We start from the raw sequence: 12,872 nt of genomic DNA, 5'->3' as shown, positions 1-12,872 counted from the left end.
CCTCCTCCTCTTTGATCGGGCAACACGGTGGCTCAGTGATTAGCACTGTTGCCTCGCAGCAAGAGGGCCACAGCTTCAAGGCCCATTCGAACCAGTTGGCACTTCCTGCGCGGAGTTTGCATGTTCTCCCTGTGTTTGCGTGGGTTCTCTCCGGGTCCTCCGGTTTCCTCCCACAGTTCAAAAACATGTACATAAGTGAATCAGAATACAGTCACAAGCACCCAGCGTATACATGCCTAACCAACCAGTATCACCCATTAGCCAGAAGCGGGGGGGACATTCGAGAAACACCTGATCTCGTGTCCCTCCTAATGCTCATTAACCAGGCGGGAACCTTGGGCTCATCTATCTCCGAGCTCAGGGTTCTCTCCCGGGACAGCATGCCAAACCTGCTATTATAGTTGAGCATTATCGAAGTGTGAACTCTTGAAATAAATAAAAAAAAAGAAGAAAAGTGGGCTTCAATAATGCACTCTTAAGATATTGAAATATTTAGAGGCTACAGTACATTTCAGAAAACATGTTGAAACTGTTGCGTCACATCGTCTGATTGACTGAATTAGTTTCTTTGCAACCGGTGGTCTTGCATTTCATGAAGCTGAAACTCATCTTGCTAGAACTTTACCTTACAGTCCTTTTACACATATACACACACAGTATTGTCTATTTACCCTAGTCATCATACAAACTGGGTAATAACTAGCTAATATCCCTAAACCTACCCATAAAAGTGACCTCAGCTGCATATAACCCAGTACTTACCTATATTTTGGATGGTAAATTAACTTATTATTTTATGATATATATAAATATACACAGTTGAAGTCAGAATTATTAGAATTTTTTTCTCTTTTTTTTTAAATATTTCCCAAATGATGTTTAACAGATTCAGGAAATTTTCACAGTATGTCTGATAATATTTTTTCTTCTGGAGAAAGTCTTATTTGTTTTATTTCGGCTAGAATAAAAGCAGTTTTTAATTTTTTAAACGCCATTTTAAGGTCAATATTATTAGCCCTTTTAAGCTATATTTTTCGATAGTCTCCAGAACAAACCATCGTTATACAATAACTAATTACCCTAACCTGCCTAGTTAACTTAATTAACCTAGTTAAGCCTTTAAATGTCACTTTAAGCTGTATAGAAGTGTCTTGAAGAATATCTAGTCTAATATTATTTACTGTCATCATGACAAAAATAAAATAAACAGGGGGGCTTATAATTCAGGGGGTTAATAATTCCGACTTCAACTGTGTGTATATATATGTATTCATGTATGTGTGTGTATTTTGTATGAACAATTCCCTAAAACAATCCATCAGAGTAGCAAATAAATAAATACACAGTCATGTAAAAGTGGACATCCTAATAAATTGAATTACTTTCCATAATCAGGACATAATCATAAACTATATGGTCCCATGGAATTTGAAAGGGTGTCCTAACTTTTTCACACGGCTGTGTACAGTATACACACTTTGATCGTTTACCAGCATCAGTGACTGTATCTATACACGCTGTACCGTGTTAAATCTCTGTTGTTTGCAGCTTTGACGCGAGTCCGCTCAGGAGACACACGTTCTGGACGCTCAGTGTCGGAGGAACCTTCACCTGGCTGGGGATTTATGGAGTAAACCAGTCCACAATTCAGAGATGCATCTCGTGTAAGACAGAAGGTCACGCACGCTGGTGAGCGCTCGCTATCTGCTCATGCATACAGACTGAAGGAGAAAACACAAAAGACGCAAGGTTTTGGGGTCACAGTTGTGTTTTAGTGCATGTTTTTAGTAATAGCCAAAAATGCATTGAATGGGTCAAAATGATTTTTAATGATTAATGTCAAAAATAACGCTTCATTATGTAAATACACTCACTGGCCACTTTATTAGGTACACCTTAGTAGTACCGGGATGGACCCTCTGTTGCTTTCAGAGCTGCCTTAATCCTTTGTGGCATAGATTTAACAAGGCACTGGAAATATTCCTCAGAGATTTTGCTCCATATTGACATGATAGCATCACCATGAGGTAAATCTCACATTCCACCACATCCCAAATGTGCTCTATTGGATTGAGCTCTGGTGACTGTGGAGGCCATTTGAGTACAGTGAACTCATTGTCTTGTTCAAGAAACCAGTCTGAGATGATTCGCGCTTTATGACATGGTGCGTTATCCTGCTGGAAGTAGCCATCAGAAGATGGAGACAATGTGCTCATAAAGGGATGGACATGGTCAGAACAATACTCAGGTAGGCTGTGGCGTTGACACCATGCTCAATTGGTACTAATGGACCCAAAGTGTGCCAAGAAAATCTCCCCCACACCATTACACCACCACCACCAGCCTGAATTGTTGATACAAGGCAGGATGGATCCATGCTTTCATGTTGTTGAGGCCAAATTCTGAGCCGAGCATCCGAATGTGGCAGCAGAAATGGAGACTCATCAGACCAGGCAACGTTTCTCCAATCTTCTATTGTCCAGTTTTGGTGAGCCTGTGTGAATTGTAGCCTCAGTTTCCTGTTCTTAGCTGACAGGAGCGGCACCCGGTGTGGTCTTCTGCTGCTGTAGCCCATCCGCCTCAAGGTTGGACGTGTTGTGTGTTCAGAGATGCTCTTCTGCAGACCTCGGTTGTAACGAGTGCTTATTTGAGTTACTGTTGCCTTTCTATCAGCTGGAACCAGTCTGGCCATTCTCCTCTGACCATCTGATCATCAACAAGGCATTTGCGCCCACAGAACTGCCGCTCACTGGATATTTCCTCTTTGTCAAACTATTCTTTATAAACCCTAGAGATGGTTGTGCGTGAAAATCCCAGTAGATCAGCAGTTTCTGAAATACTCAGACCAGCCCATCTGGCACCAACAACCATGTTCAAAGTCACTTAAATCTCCTTTCTTCCTCATTCTGATGCTCGCTTTGAACTGCAGCAGATCGTCTTGACCATGTCTACATGCCTAAATGCATTGAGTTGCAGCCATGTGATTGGCTGATTTGCCTTAACAAGCAGTTGTACCTATTAAAGTGGCCGGTGAGTGAATGTAGACTGTAATAACAGAAAGTTACTTCGGTTGATGTGGAGTGTCTGTTTTCAGGGCTCTGTATCTGAATCTACTGGGTCTGTGGATTATTCTGTTCTGCGCTGTGGTTTCTGGCCTGATCATGTACTCTTATTACTCTCACTGTGACCCCTGGTCTTCTGGACTGATCTCTGCGCCAGATCAGGTGATGCTCGACTCCTTAACTATAATCTCTAGCATACGATCACCATAATTAAACATTAGGAGCTTCACACTTTCCTCCCTGAGTGTGTGAGGTCTGTTAATAACACACTGGTCTTACTGTTGTTGTGTTGGTTTCTTCTTCAGCTCATGCCATATTTTGTGATGGAAATCCTGGGTGCGTTTCCCGGACTGCCGGGGTTATTTGTGGCCTGCGCATTCAGCGGGACTCTGAGGTAAAGTTGAGTGACTTTCTGACAACGTCACAGCAACTTTCCATTGGAAAACTTATAGTAATTCATAGTTAGTACTATAGTGTTTCTGAACCATACTATAATAAACAACTAATGTAAACAAGTCACCCAGTACTGTAGTTTTCTACAGGGTATATATGGATGTATGTAGATGGTGGTGCCCAGGAGCCTGAATGACTCCACTGCTGCCACAATGCTGTCCATGATGCTCAGTGGGGGAAGGGAAGGGGGGTTTCAAGTCCACTATCATCTCCGCTGTTTTGAGTGTGTTGAGCTCCAGGTTGTTGTGACTGCACAAGACAGCCAGCTCCTTAACCTCCTGTCGGTAAGCAGACTCATCACCGTCCTGAATGAGGCCGATAAATGTCATCTGCAAACTTCAGGAGCTTGACAGAGGAGTCCTTCGAAGTGCAGTCATTCGTGTACAGGAAGAAAAGAGGACAGGGGAGAGGATTTACCCCTGGGGGGCGCCGGTGCTGATTGTGCGGACACTGGATGAGGATTTTCCCAGCTTCACCAGCTGCTGCCTGTCCATTCGGAAGCTGTTGATCCACTGACAGACAGAGAGAGTTCATTTGGGCTGGAGATGTTTTAGGATGAGCCTGAGCTGAAGTCAACAAACAAGATCCTCACATAGGTCCCTGATCTGTCTAGGTGTTGCGGAGCATAATGCAGTCCCATATTGACTGCATCATCCACAGATCTGTTTGCTCTGTAGGCAAACTGAAGAGAGTCCAGTGAGGGTTCAGTGATGTCCTTCAGGTGGGCCGGTTCCAGCTTTTCAAAAGACTTCATGACCTCAGATGTCAGCGCCACCGGTGTGTAGTCATCTAGTCCTGGATGTTGGGGGGTTTCTTTAGGATGGAGATGATGGTGGAGCGTTTGAAGCAGGATGGCACTGTACACTGCTCTAGTGAGCTGTTGAAGATCAGGGTGAAGATGGGGGCCAGTTGGTCAGCACAGGCGTTTAGACAGGCTGGTGTTACAAAATATAATATATTTAATATGCATTTTAAAATGTCATGCACATCTAAGCCTTTCTTTCTACTGGTTTTTAATGCAACATAAAAGAAAACTGTTAAAATATGTGGATGGAAACAGCTATACTGACTTTGGAGACAGAAAATGTATATATTCATTCCTCTACTGTATGTAAAAGATTCCTCCAGTGTAGTTAGGCAATAAATAATGATGCTATTTTCATGTTTGTTGTTGAACAATCCTAAATGTTTTATTTGTCATAGCTGATCAGTATTGAGTAGAGGAACGCCTCGTTGTTCTGCTTCTGCTTTTCAGCACAGTAGCTGCCAGTATCAATGCTTTGGCCACAGTGATGTACGAGGACTTTGTGAGCCAGTGTTTCCCAGATCTGTCCAACCGAGCGGCCAGCTGGATCAGCAAAGCGCTCTGTAAATACATCTCACTTTCCTCAGGACATCCACACACTCATAAAGAGAACATTGATCCTGTCGTTTGGCATTAGAGCAGATTTAATCAGCGCAATAGACTCGTCATACTCAATCACAGCCGGGGCTGAAATGAAACAGCTGCAAGGTCTGTTCATTCTGAATGACAAGCTGACAGATCTGCGAGAGTTTGAGGGTTTTAAGAGGCTGCAATGGGTCAATGAAGAGGTAAAGTGTGCCAAAATTAAAGCTCAGCAGCTCAAGAAGGCTTAAAACACGTAAAACTCAGAACTCAGGAACAGAATTAATAACATCACTTCACATTTAGATGAATAGTTCATCCAGAAATGAAAATGACTTAGTAATTTACTTCTTTATGTGCTGTTAGGGATGTTTTCATCCACTCTGAGGTGATTTTGAGTGTTAATTTGGCCACAACTTTCAGCAAATGTAATGAGTTTTGCTGACAAATCTTATTTTTACACATATTTTGGAAAAATGCCTTAAAAATTTTAAGCTTGCACTCTTTGCAAATCGACTACCCTTTCGTTATGTTCGGGGCTGTTTTTGCCCCATTGACTTTCATTATAATCACATTATTTTAGTGCAAAGCCATGACAGCATACACACAACCTGCCAAAGGTCTTGTCTTCGATCCCATTTGTAAGAGCAACAAATAATAACTTGACTTTTAGTTGATCATTAGGTTGATTTCTCTGCTGAATCATCTGTTGAACTGCATCCTGATCATCACAAATACTGCAGAATCCTACTGGAACCCGCATAGACCAAGATTCTCTAGAAATCAGTCAAGTTTGGTGAAGGAAAAATCATGGTTTGGGGTTACAGTCAGTATGGGGGTGTGCGAGAGATCTGCAGAGTGGATGATCAACATCAACAGCCTGAGGTATCAAGACATTTGTACTGCCCATTACATTACAAACCACAGGAGAGGGACAATTCTCCAGCAGGATAGCGCTCCTTCTCATACTTCAGCCTCCACATCAAAGCTCCTGAAAGCAAAGAAGGTCAAGGTGCTCCAGAATTGGCCAACCCAATCACAGGACATGAACATTATTGAGCTTATGAAGGAGGAGGGATTGAAGATGAACCCAAAGACTCTTGATGGAGTCCTGCAAGAAGGCTTTCTTTGCCGTTCCAGATGACTTTATTAATCAGTGATTGGAGTCATTCAGAGATGTATGGATGCAGTCCTCCAAACTCATGATGGAGTCAGACACAATATTCATTCTGTTTCCACTGCAGCATGAGCACATATTCTATACTGGACATTATTGAAGGTTCAGTGACCAGACTTTAGTCTAAGCAGAGTCAGACCTTACTGTCCTAATCAAATCATTAATAATTAAGACATGATCAGATTTTATTGTGGTAAAATAAGCCTCATCTAGAGGACTTTGCCTTTCATATAAGCCACTTCTGACACCAAATGATCAACTAGAAGTCAAGTTATTATTGCAGTTCCTAAAACTTAGGCCACAAGACAATCATGCAGTCTTGATTGCTGGTGGTTTTTCCACTTGGGAAGAGCTACAATTTGTAAAAAGAGAACTTTGAAATACCTTCAACTTGTCGGATGTTTGCTGGTTTTATCTGTCAGGTGTGGTGTTTGGTGTGGCCTGCACTACTATGGCTGTGGTGGCATCATACATGGGAGGAATCGTGCAGGTAAAGTTTCTCTCTGACAGCCTCAGATCACCTGTTTTACGGTTGCACAATATATATTGTAGTTTCAGCATCGATATCGCAATGTGCACATCTGCAATAATCACATAGCAAGAAATGCAAAGTTGAGTCTCAATTATAGTTGACCAGGAGCCAAAAAACACATGTGATTATTAGTTTAACCACAACAAAGTGAACGTTTATCATATGCATGTGTTTTTAAGGAGTTTTAAATATTTGGGCACAGAAAATTGTATGATATTTTAAGGTGTAACACAGATTTATTGTATTTAATTATTTAAATGGTTTTTGCAAAAAAAAAAAAAGTGTTTCTTACTAATTTTTGTCTTGTTTCTAGTCCAAATATCTACATTTCAAAGCGAAAATAAGACTACTTACCCCATTGGTGTGATTATACTAGTTTCTGTACCTGAATACTGTTAATAAAACCGTACTCATATTGCAATATCTATCAAAGAGATTCTATCAATCAGATTTTCTCCAATATCATGAACTGAACATGAGCAGTCCTCATCAGTTTCCATTCAATTTGCCATCACAGAGCGTATTTTCTGCTTTTGTCCCTCAGGCGGCTCTCAGTATCCATGGCATGTGCGGAGGGCCGGTGCTGGGCCTGTTTTCTCTGGGAATCCTGTGTCCATTCACTAATCTAAAGGTCAGGATTTGGCAAAAATAAACATCTCGCTCGGGCACGACACTCGAGATGATGGGTTCTATCACTCAACGCAAAAGTGTTTTTTTTTTGCAGTCCAATTATCTAAAATATCTTAAACCAAGAATCCAAAATAATATTATACAGAAATAGTGTCAAAATTACGTTTTTTTTTCTACAAAAATAAGCTAAATAATCTGTCAATGGTGTAAAATATTTCAAAATAAAAATGTGTATACAGTATATTTCACTTTCACCATTTGCTGATTATTTTGCAAAAGTTTTTAGGGTAAAAAAAACAAACAAGAAATGAAAACAAAACAATATTTTTCACTTCAAAAAGTCAAAATTAATTGAGTTTTTCTTTAAAATAAGCAAAATAATCTTGTTTTCAGTTTGAAATTAGTTTTTTTTTTCTCCATTCATTCATTTTCCTTCAGCTTAGTCTCTGATTTATCAGGGGTTGACACAGTGGAATGAACCGCCAACTATTCCAGCATAAGTTTTACACAGCAGATGTAGCGCATCCCAGTACTGGGAAACACACATACACTACAGCCAATGTACAGTGCATCCGGATAGTTTTCATAGCGCTTCACTTTTTCCACATTTGTTTATGTTACAGCCTTATTTTAAAAACGGATTAAATTAATTTATTTCCTCAACATTCTACACACAATCCCCCATAATGACAATGTAAAAAAAAGCTGAAAAATCAAATGTACATCAGTATTCACAGCCTTTGCTCAACACTGTGTTGATGCACCTTTGGCAGCCATTACAGCCTCAAGTCATGGATGCCACAAGCTTGGCACACCTGTCTGGGAATTTTTGTCCATTCCTATTTGCAGTACTTCTCAAGCTCTATCAGGTTGGATGGGAAGCGACGGTGTACAGCCATTTTCAGATCTCTCCAGAGATGTTCAATAGGATTTAGGTCTGGGCTCTGGCTAGGCCACTCAAGGACATTCACTGAGTTGTTGTGAAGCCACTCTATTGATATTTTGCCGGTGTGCTTTGGGTCATTGTCCTGCTGGAAGATGAACCGTCGCCCCAGTCTGAGGTCAAGAGCACTCTGAAGCAGGTTTTCATTCGGACAGTAGACTAATTTCATTGGCTGCTATGACAATTGCGTCAGCCTCAACTTCAGACACGCCCTCTGTCAAGCGTTGACACTGAAGCCCCATGTGAATTGGGCATTTGTCTCGTTTCTAGTCCAGATATCTAAGTGAGATTGATGTGTTTTTTTTTTTGCAGTGCATAAATCTTATTTAGACCACCACCTGTCTGAATCTGCTATGTGATTCTTGCAGCTTATCTTACATTCGTGGTCTTTCTCTTTAGGGGGCAGTCGGAGGTCTGATGGTGGGCATCGCTCTCTCATTCTGGGTCGGCGTGGGGGCTTTCATTTACCCAGCACCCAGCAACAACACACATGCTCTGGAACTCAACACTGCAGGATGCAACATCACAGCTGCTGCAGTTAACTCAACATCCGCCGCAGTGACCCAGCTCACCTCCGACAGGTGCAGTATCAGCACTGAAGAACTGGAAAACACATTTAAAAGCAACTTTCTGGAAGCACAAGTGTGTGTTAAACCATTAGCATCATATTAGGCTAGATATTCTTCAAGACACTAGTATTCAGCTTATAGTGACATTTAAAGGCTTAACTAGGGTAATTAGGGTAAAGTTAGGGTAATTAGGCAAGTCAATGTATAACAGTGGTTTGTTCAGGAGACCATCCAAAACAAACATTGCTTAAGGGGGCTAATAATATTGACCTTAAAATGGCTTTAAAGCAATTAAAAACTGCTTTTATTCTAGCCGAAATAAAACAAATAAGACTTTCTGCAGAAGAAAAAATATTAGAGGAAATACTGTGAAAATTTCACTGGATCTGTTCAACATAATTTGGGAAATATTTAAAAAAGAAAAGGACAAGAGGGCGAATACTTTGACTTTATCTGTATGTTTTTGTGCAAGTCAAGGATTATTTGGGCTTTAAATTTTAGTTTCCATGTAGCAAGAGGTAAGTTTTCTGTACCATTATTTACTGCATTGTTTCACGCCTGTTCTGGTTATTTTTCAGCTCCGTTTTATTAATTTCATGGGTATCAGCTGGTAATCACTGACGTCAAATATAGTCACTAAAAGCACCGTTAATTAAGGCTAACATGCTAGGTTAATATACATTTTAGGAGCATTACAAAACAGTAAGAATCCAGATTTTTTTCTCCCCTAAACCTGAGGTAAATTATTCATTATTGTCCTCTTAGTGGCTATTAAAATTCCTGAAAAATATATTCAACCTTAAACCATTTTTCTATTATGCAAAGCAGATTATCGGCCTGCTTTCCCATTCATCACAGATCAAGGAAGCTTAGCTTTTTAGTCAGTGAAAGTCACGTAATTTAGGAGATAGTTCCCCCAAAAATCATCATTTATTCTCCCTTTACTTGTTTCAGACCTCTATGAGTCTCTTTATTTTGTTGAACCCAAAAGAAGATATTTTGAAAAATGTTGGAAACCTGTAACCATTCACTTCCATAGTTGGAAAAAGAAACTTTTGTATTTTTAAAGGGATAGTTCACCCAAAAATTAAACATTTTAAGTAAAATTTGACTTATTCAAAGTTATAAACTTTTATAAGATGCTTTTTGTTTCTGTTGAACACAAAAATAGATATTTTGAAGAATGCTAAAAACCTGTAACCATTGATCTCTATTGTCTGAAAAACAAATACTATGAAAGTCAGTGGTTAAAGGTTTTCAGCATTCTTCAAAATATCTTCTTTAGTGTTCAACAGAAAAATAAACTCAAAGCGATGAAACAACTTGAGGCTGAGTACATTTCAATTTTTGGGTGAACTGTCCCTTTAAGAGCGGATTACATAGGGGACAAGAGTTATGCTTAAATGGTGTATTAATTTAAATGATAGTCTTATTTTTTTGTAATCATGCTGTGGTAATGCGGTTTTATTATGAGATGCTAAAAATGTGACTGATCTGTGGTCTTCAGGAATTGGCTGGCGGATTCATGGTACTCCATGTCCTATCTGTACTATAGTGCAGTGGGCTTTATTGGGACGGTGGCGGCCGGTCTACTCATCACACTGCTGACAGGTGAGAGGCGCATTTCATTAACTCCTCTATTCTATCACACACCGCCAGCAACAAAACACCTTGACTTATAGACCGCGCGCCTAAGAAGAGAATGAAAGCTCTCTGCGGTAATAAAAACAACCCATACTGTACATCAACAACCCAAATGGAGTTTCCTACAAGAATTCTCCACCTTTCCTCTGACCCTTAATAGAGTTCTGTATTGTTAAGGGGATAGTTCACCCAAGTAGTCATAAACCTTGGAGTTTCTTTATTCTGTTCAACACAAAAGAAGATATTTGGAAGAATGCTGAAATCCTGTATCCATTGACATCCATAGATGGATAATCAAATACTATAGAAGTCAATGGTTACAGATTTCTCCAGGATATCTTCTTTTTGTGTTCAACAGAATACATTTAATTGTTGCGTGAGCTATCCCTTAAAGACTGGTGTGTTATGAACAATTCTTGTGATTTTGCTTTTGGTTCCAATATATTTGTCTCAACATCATTTTTTCCAAAAGCCTCTAGTTCAGTGTTTCTCAACCATGTTCCTATAGCACCACCAGCTCTGCACATTTTCCGTGTCTCCTTAACCAATCACACCTGAATCAGATCCTCAGCTCATTAGCAGAGCCTGAAAGACCTGTAATAGGTGAGACAGACAAAGACGACATCCAAAACATGCAGTGCTAGTGGTCCTCCAGGAACGTGGTTGAGAAACACTGCTCTAGTTACAAAAATTCATAGTCAGTTCAAACTCCTGTCCATACTTGATTTCCCTACGTAGGTCGGTTCCCTGGATTAACATCCTGGAACAACATTCCAATCAGCCAATCAGAATTAAAGGATACGTTTACCGTTTATGTTAAGTTTAGGCTTACGGTTAGGTTTATAAACTTCTACATGAGTCTTATCTAACTATTATTCCCCTCTGATTTTGGGAATAGTTTACAGTTATGGTTGTGTTTAGCCAGAACTTCTGCAACCAATTCTACGATTTTACTGTGGCAGATAAGACATTTCTGGTTGTTCCATAAAGGTGGGTGTTCATGATGCGAATTGATGGACCAAAACTCTTATGTCCATGCACGTGTCAGGAACGAGTTTGTGAGAATCGCTTGGACAGTGATATACGATATCCTTTTGACCTGACAAATTCCAAGCTATCGCATGAAGTTCCATGGCAAAACCATGGTCAGAAGAAAGCATAGCTTTCAGAGCCTCATTTTCTCTCTCATAACAGTGATTGCCAAGAGGCATGAAGGTTTGCTACACTGAACATACTCACAAATTCAAGCAGACAGCTCCTTGATAGTTTAAAAATGTCCTGGGCACATAGGTTCCTCAAAATTATGAGCTATGAATATTAACATTTTCCATGTGACTTCTAAAGGCATACAAGCCCTTCTGACAGCAAAAACTGCACCATGCTCAGCTTAATCTCAATCCTATCCTAAAACAATAGGTGCTCGTTCCTGTTCATGGAGATCTACCTTCCTGCAGTTTTAGTTTAGTTTCAATTCCAATCGATTTCATCTGAAGAAGTCTTCAGGAACACTTGTTAATTGCCAACAGGTAGGTTGGAACAGTGCATAAAGCTACGGTCACACTGGGCTTTGTGTGTGCGAAATTCTGTCGTGCGGTGCTGCGAAAAGGGGCGGGATTAAACAAGATGATTAGACATTTAAAAAAGCGAGCGATTGCTCCATGTTTTAAATTTCTGTCCAGAGAGGTCCTGTTTTGATCCTCGATTGGTCTCACGCAGTCAAATGATGCGATTTCGCAGGTCAGAGTTCACCAAGCTTGAACTTTGCACCGCAGCGTCATGCGAAACTTGACGCATGACCTTGCGTTTCCGATCTGACGCATTCGCGTGCGTATGAATGGAAGTCTATGGGAGGAAAAGCCCAGTGTGACCATCATTCAGAAATAAGATCCCCTACTTAAGGAGGTGTTCAAAACCAAGATGTATTGGTGTACTATTTTGAACGTGAGATGCACTAAATCTGCTTGCCTAACTTGGAGTTCTCCAATTCACCACTGAAAACAACCATTTAAACAGGTTTCTTGGTTGAATTTAAGCTCAGCGTTGAGGTGGACTGAACAACTTGATTTTAGTCAGAATCATCGTTTGACAATTTTTGAGATGTCTAAGGTGAAATTGTCAATTGCATCTAGATTGGTGCCAGAAATGGGAAGCGTCTCCAGTATTCCCACCTCCAAATATCCTACCTATTATTTGCAGCACTTGGACATGGATATCTTTGGACTCTAAAGCCAACAAAAACAGTTGTCAACAATTCCTCAGTTTCTATTCCATAAATGCTTTGGGTGGGAAGTAGATTAGTGTGGTAGAGTAACTGTGATTGTGGTGTCTACAGGGCCAATGGACCCCAAAATGTTGAAACCAGGGATGACTCGATCAGTGAAGGACGTCCTGTGTTTCTGCACTGAGAAATTCACAGAAGCTGATCTAAGTGAAGACAAAGAGGTACAGGTTGTCTTGTAGAATGTGGATTTGGGT

The 12,872-nt window shown here is 40.3% G+C and overlaps 1 protein-coding gene across 1 annotated transcript in view; it reads left to right on the top strand.

Annotated features, from left to right (window-relative positions):
• slc5a12 (solute carrier family 5 member 12) overlaps positions 1–12,872 on the top strand; it is a 38,827-nt gene that overhangs the window by 25,542 nt on the left and 413 nt on the right. The window contains exons 10-18 of the mRNA XM_056451555.1: positions 1,549–1,689; positions 3,095–3,224; positions 3,368–3,456; positions 4,771–4,883; positions 6,502–6,569; positions 7,156–7,242; positions 8,584–8,765; positions 10,261–10,364; positions 12,730–12,839. Coding sequence (XP_056307530.1) covers positions 1,549–1,689; positions 3,095–3,224; positions 3,368–3,456; positions 4,771–4,883; positions 6,502–6,569; positions 7,156–7,242; positions 8,584–8,765; positions 10,261–10,364; positions 12,730–12,839 — 1,024 coding nt within the window. The remainder of the gene's footprint in view (positions 1–1,548; positions 1,690–3,094; positions 3,225–3,367; positions 3,457–4,770; positions 4,884–6,501; positions 6,570–7,155; positions 7,243–8,583; positions 8,766–10,260; positions 10,365–12,729; positions 12,840–12,872) is intronic.

Source organism: Danio aesculapii, chromosome 25 (assembly GCF_903798145.1).
Source record: "Danio aesculapii chromosome 25, fDanAes4.1, whole genome shotgun sequence".
Lineage (NCBI taxonomy): Eukaryota > Metazoa > Chordata > Actinopteri > Cypriniformes > Danionidae > Danio > Danio aesculapii.
Note: the sequence above shows the minus strand (reverse complement) of the source record. Positions and strands in the feature narration are given on the sequence as shown.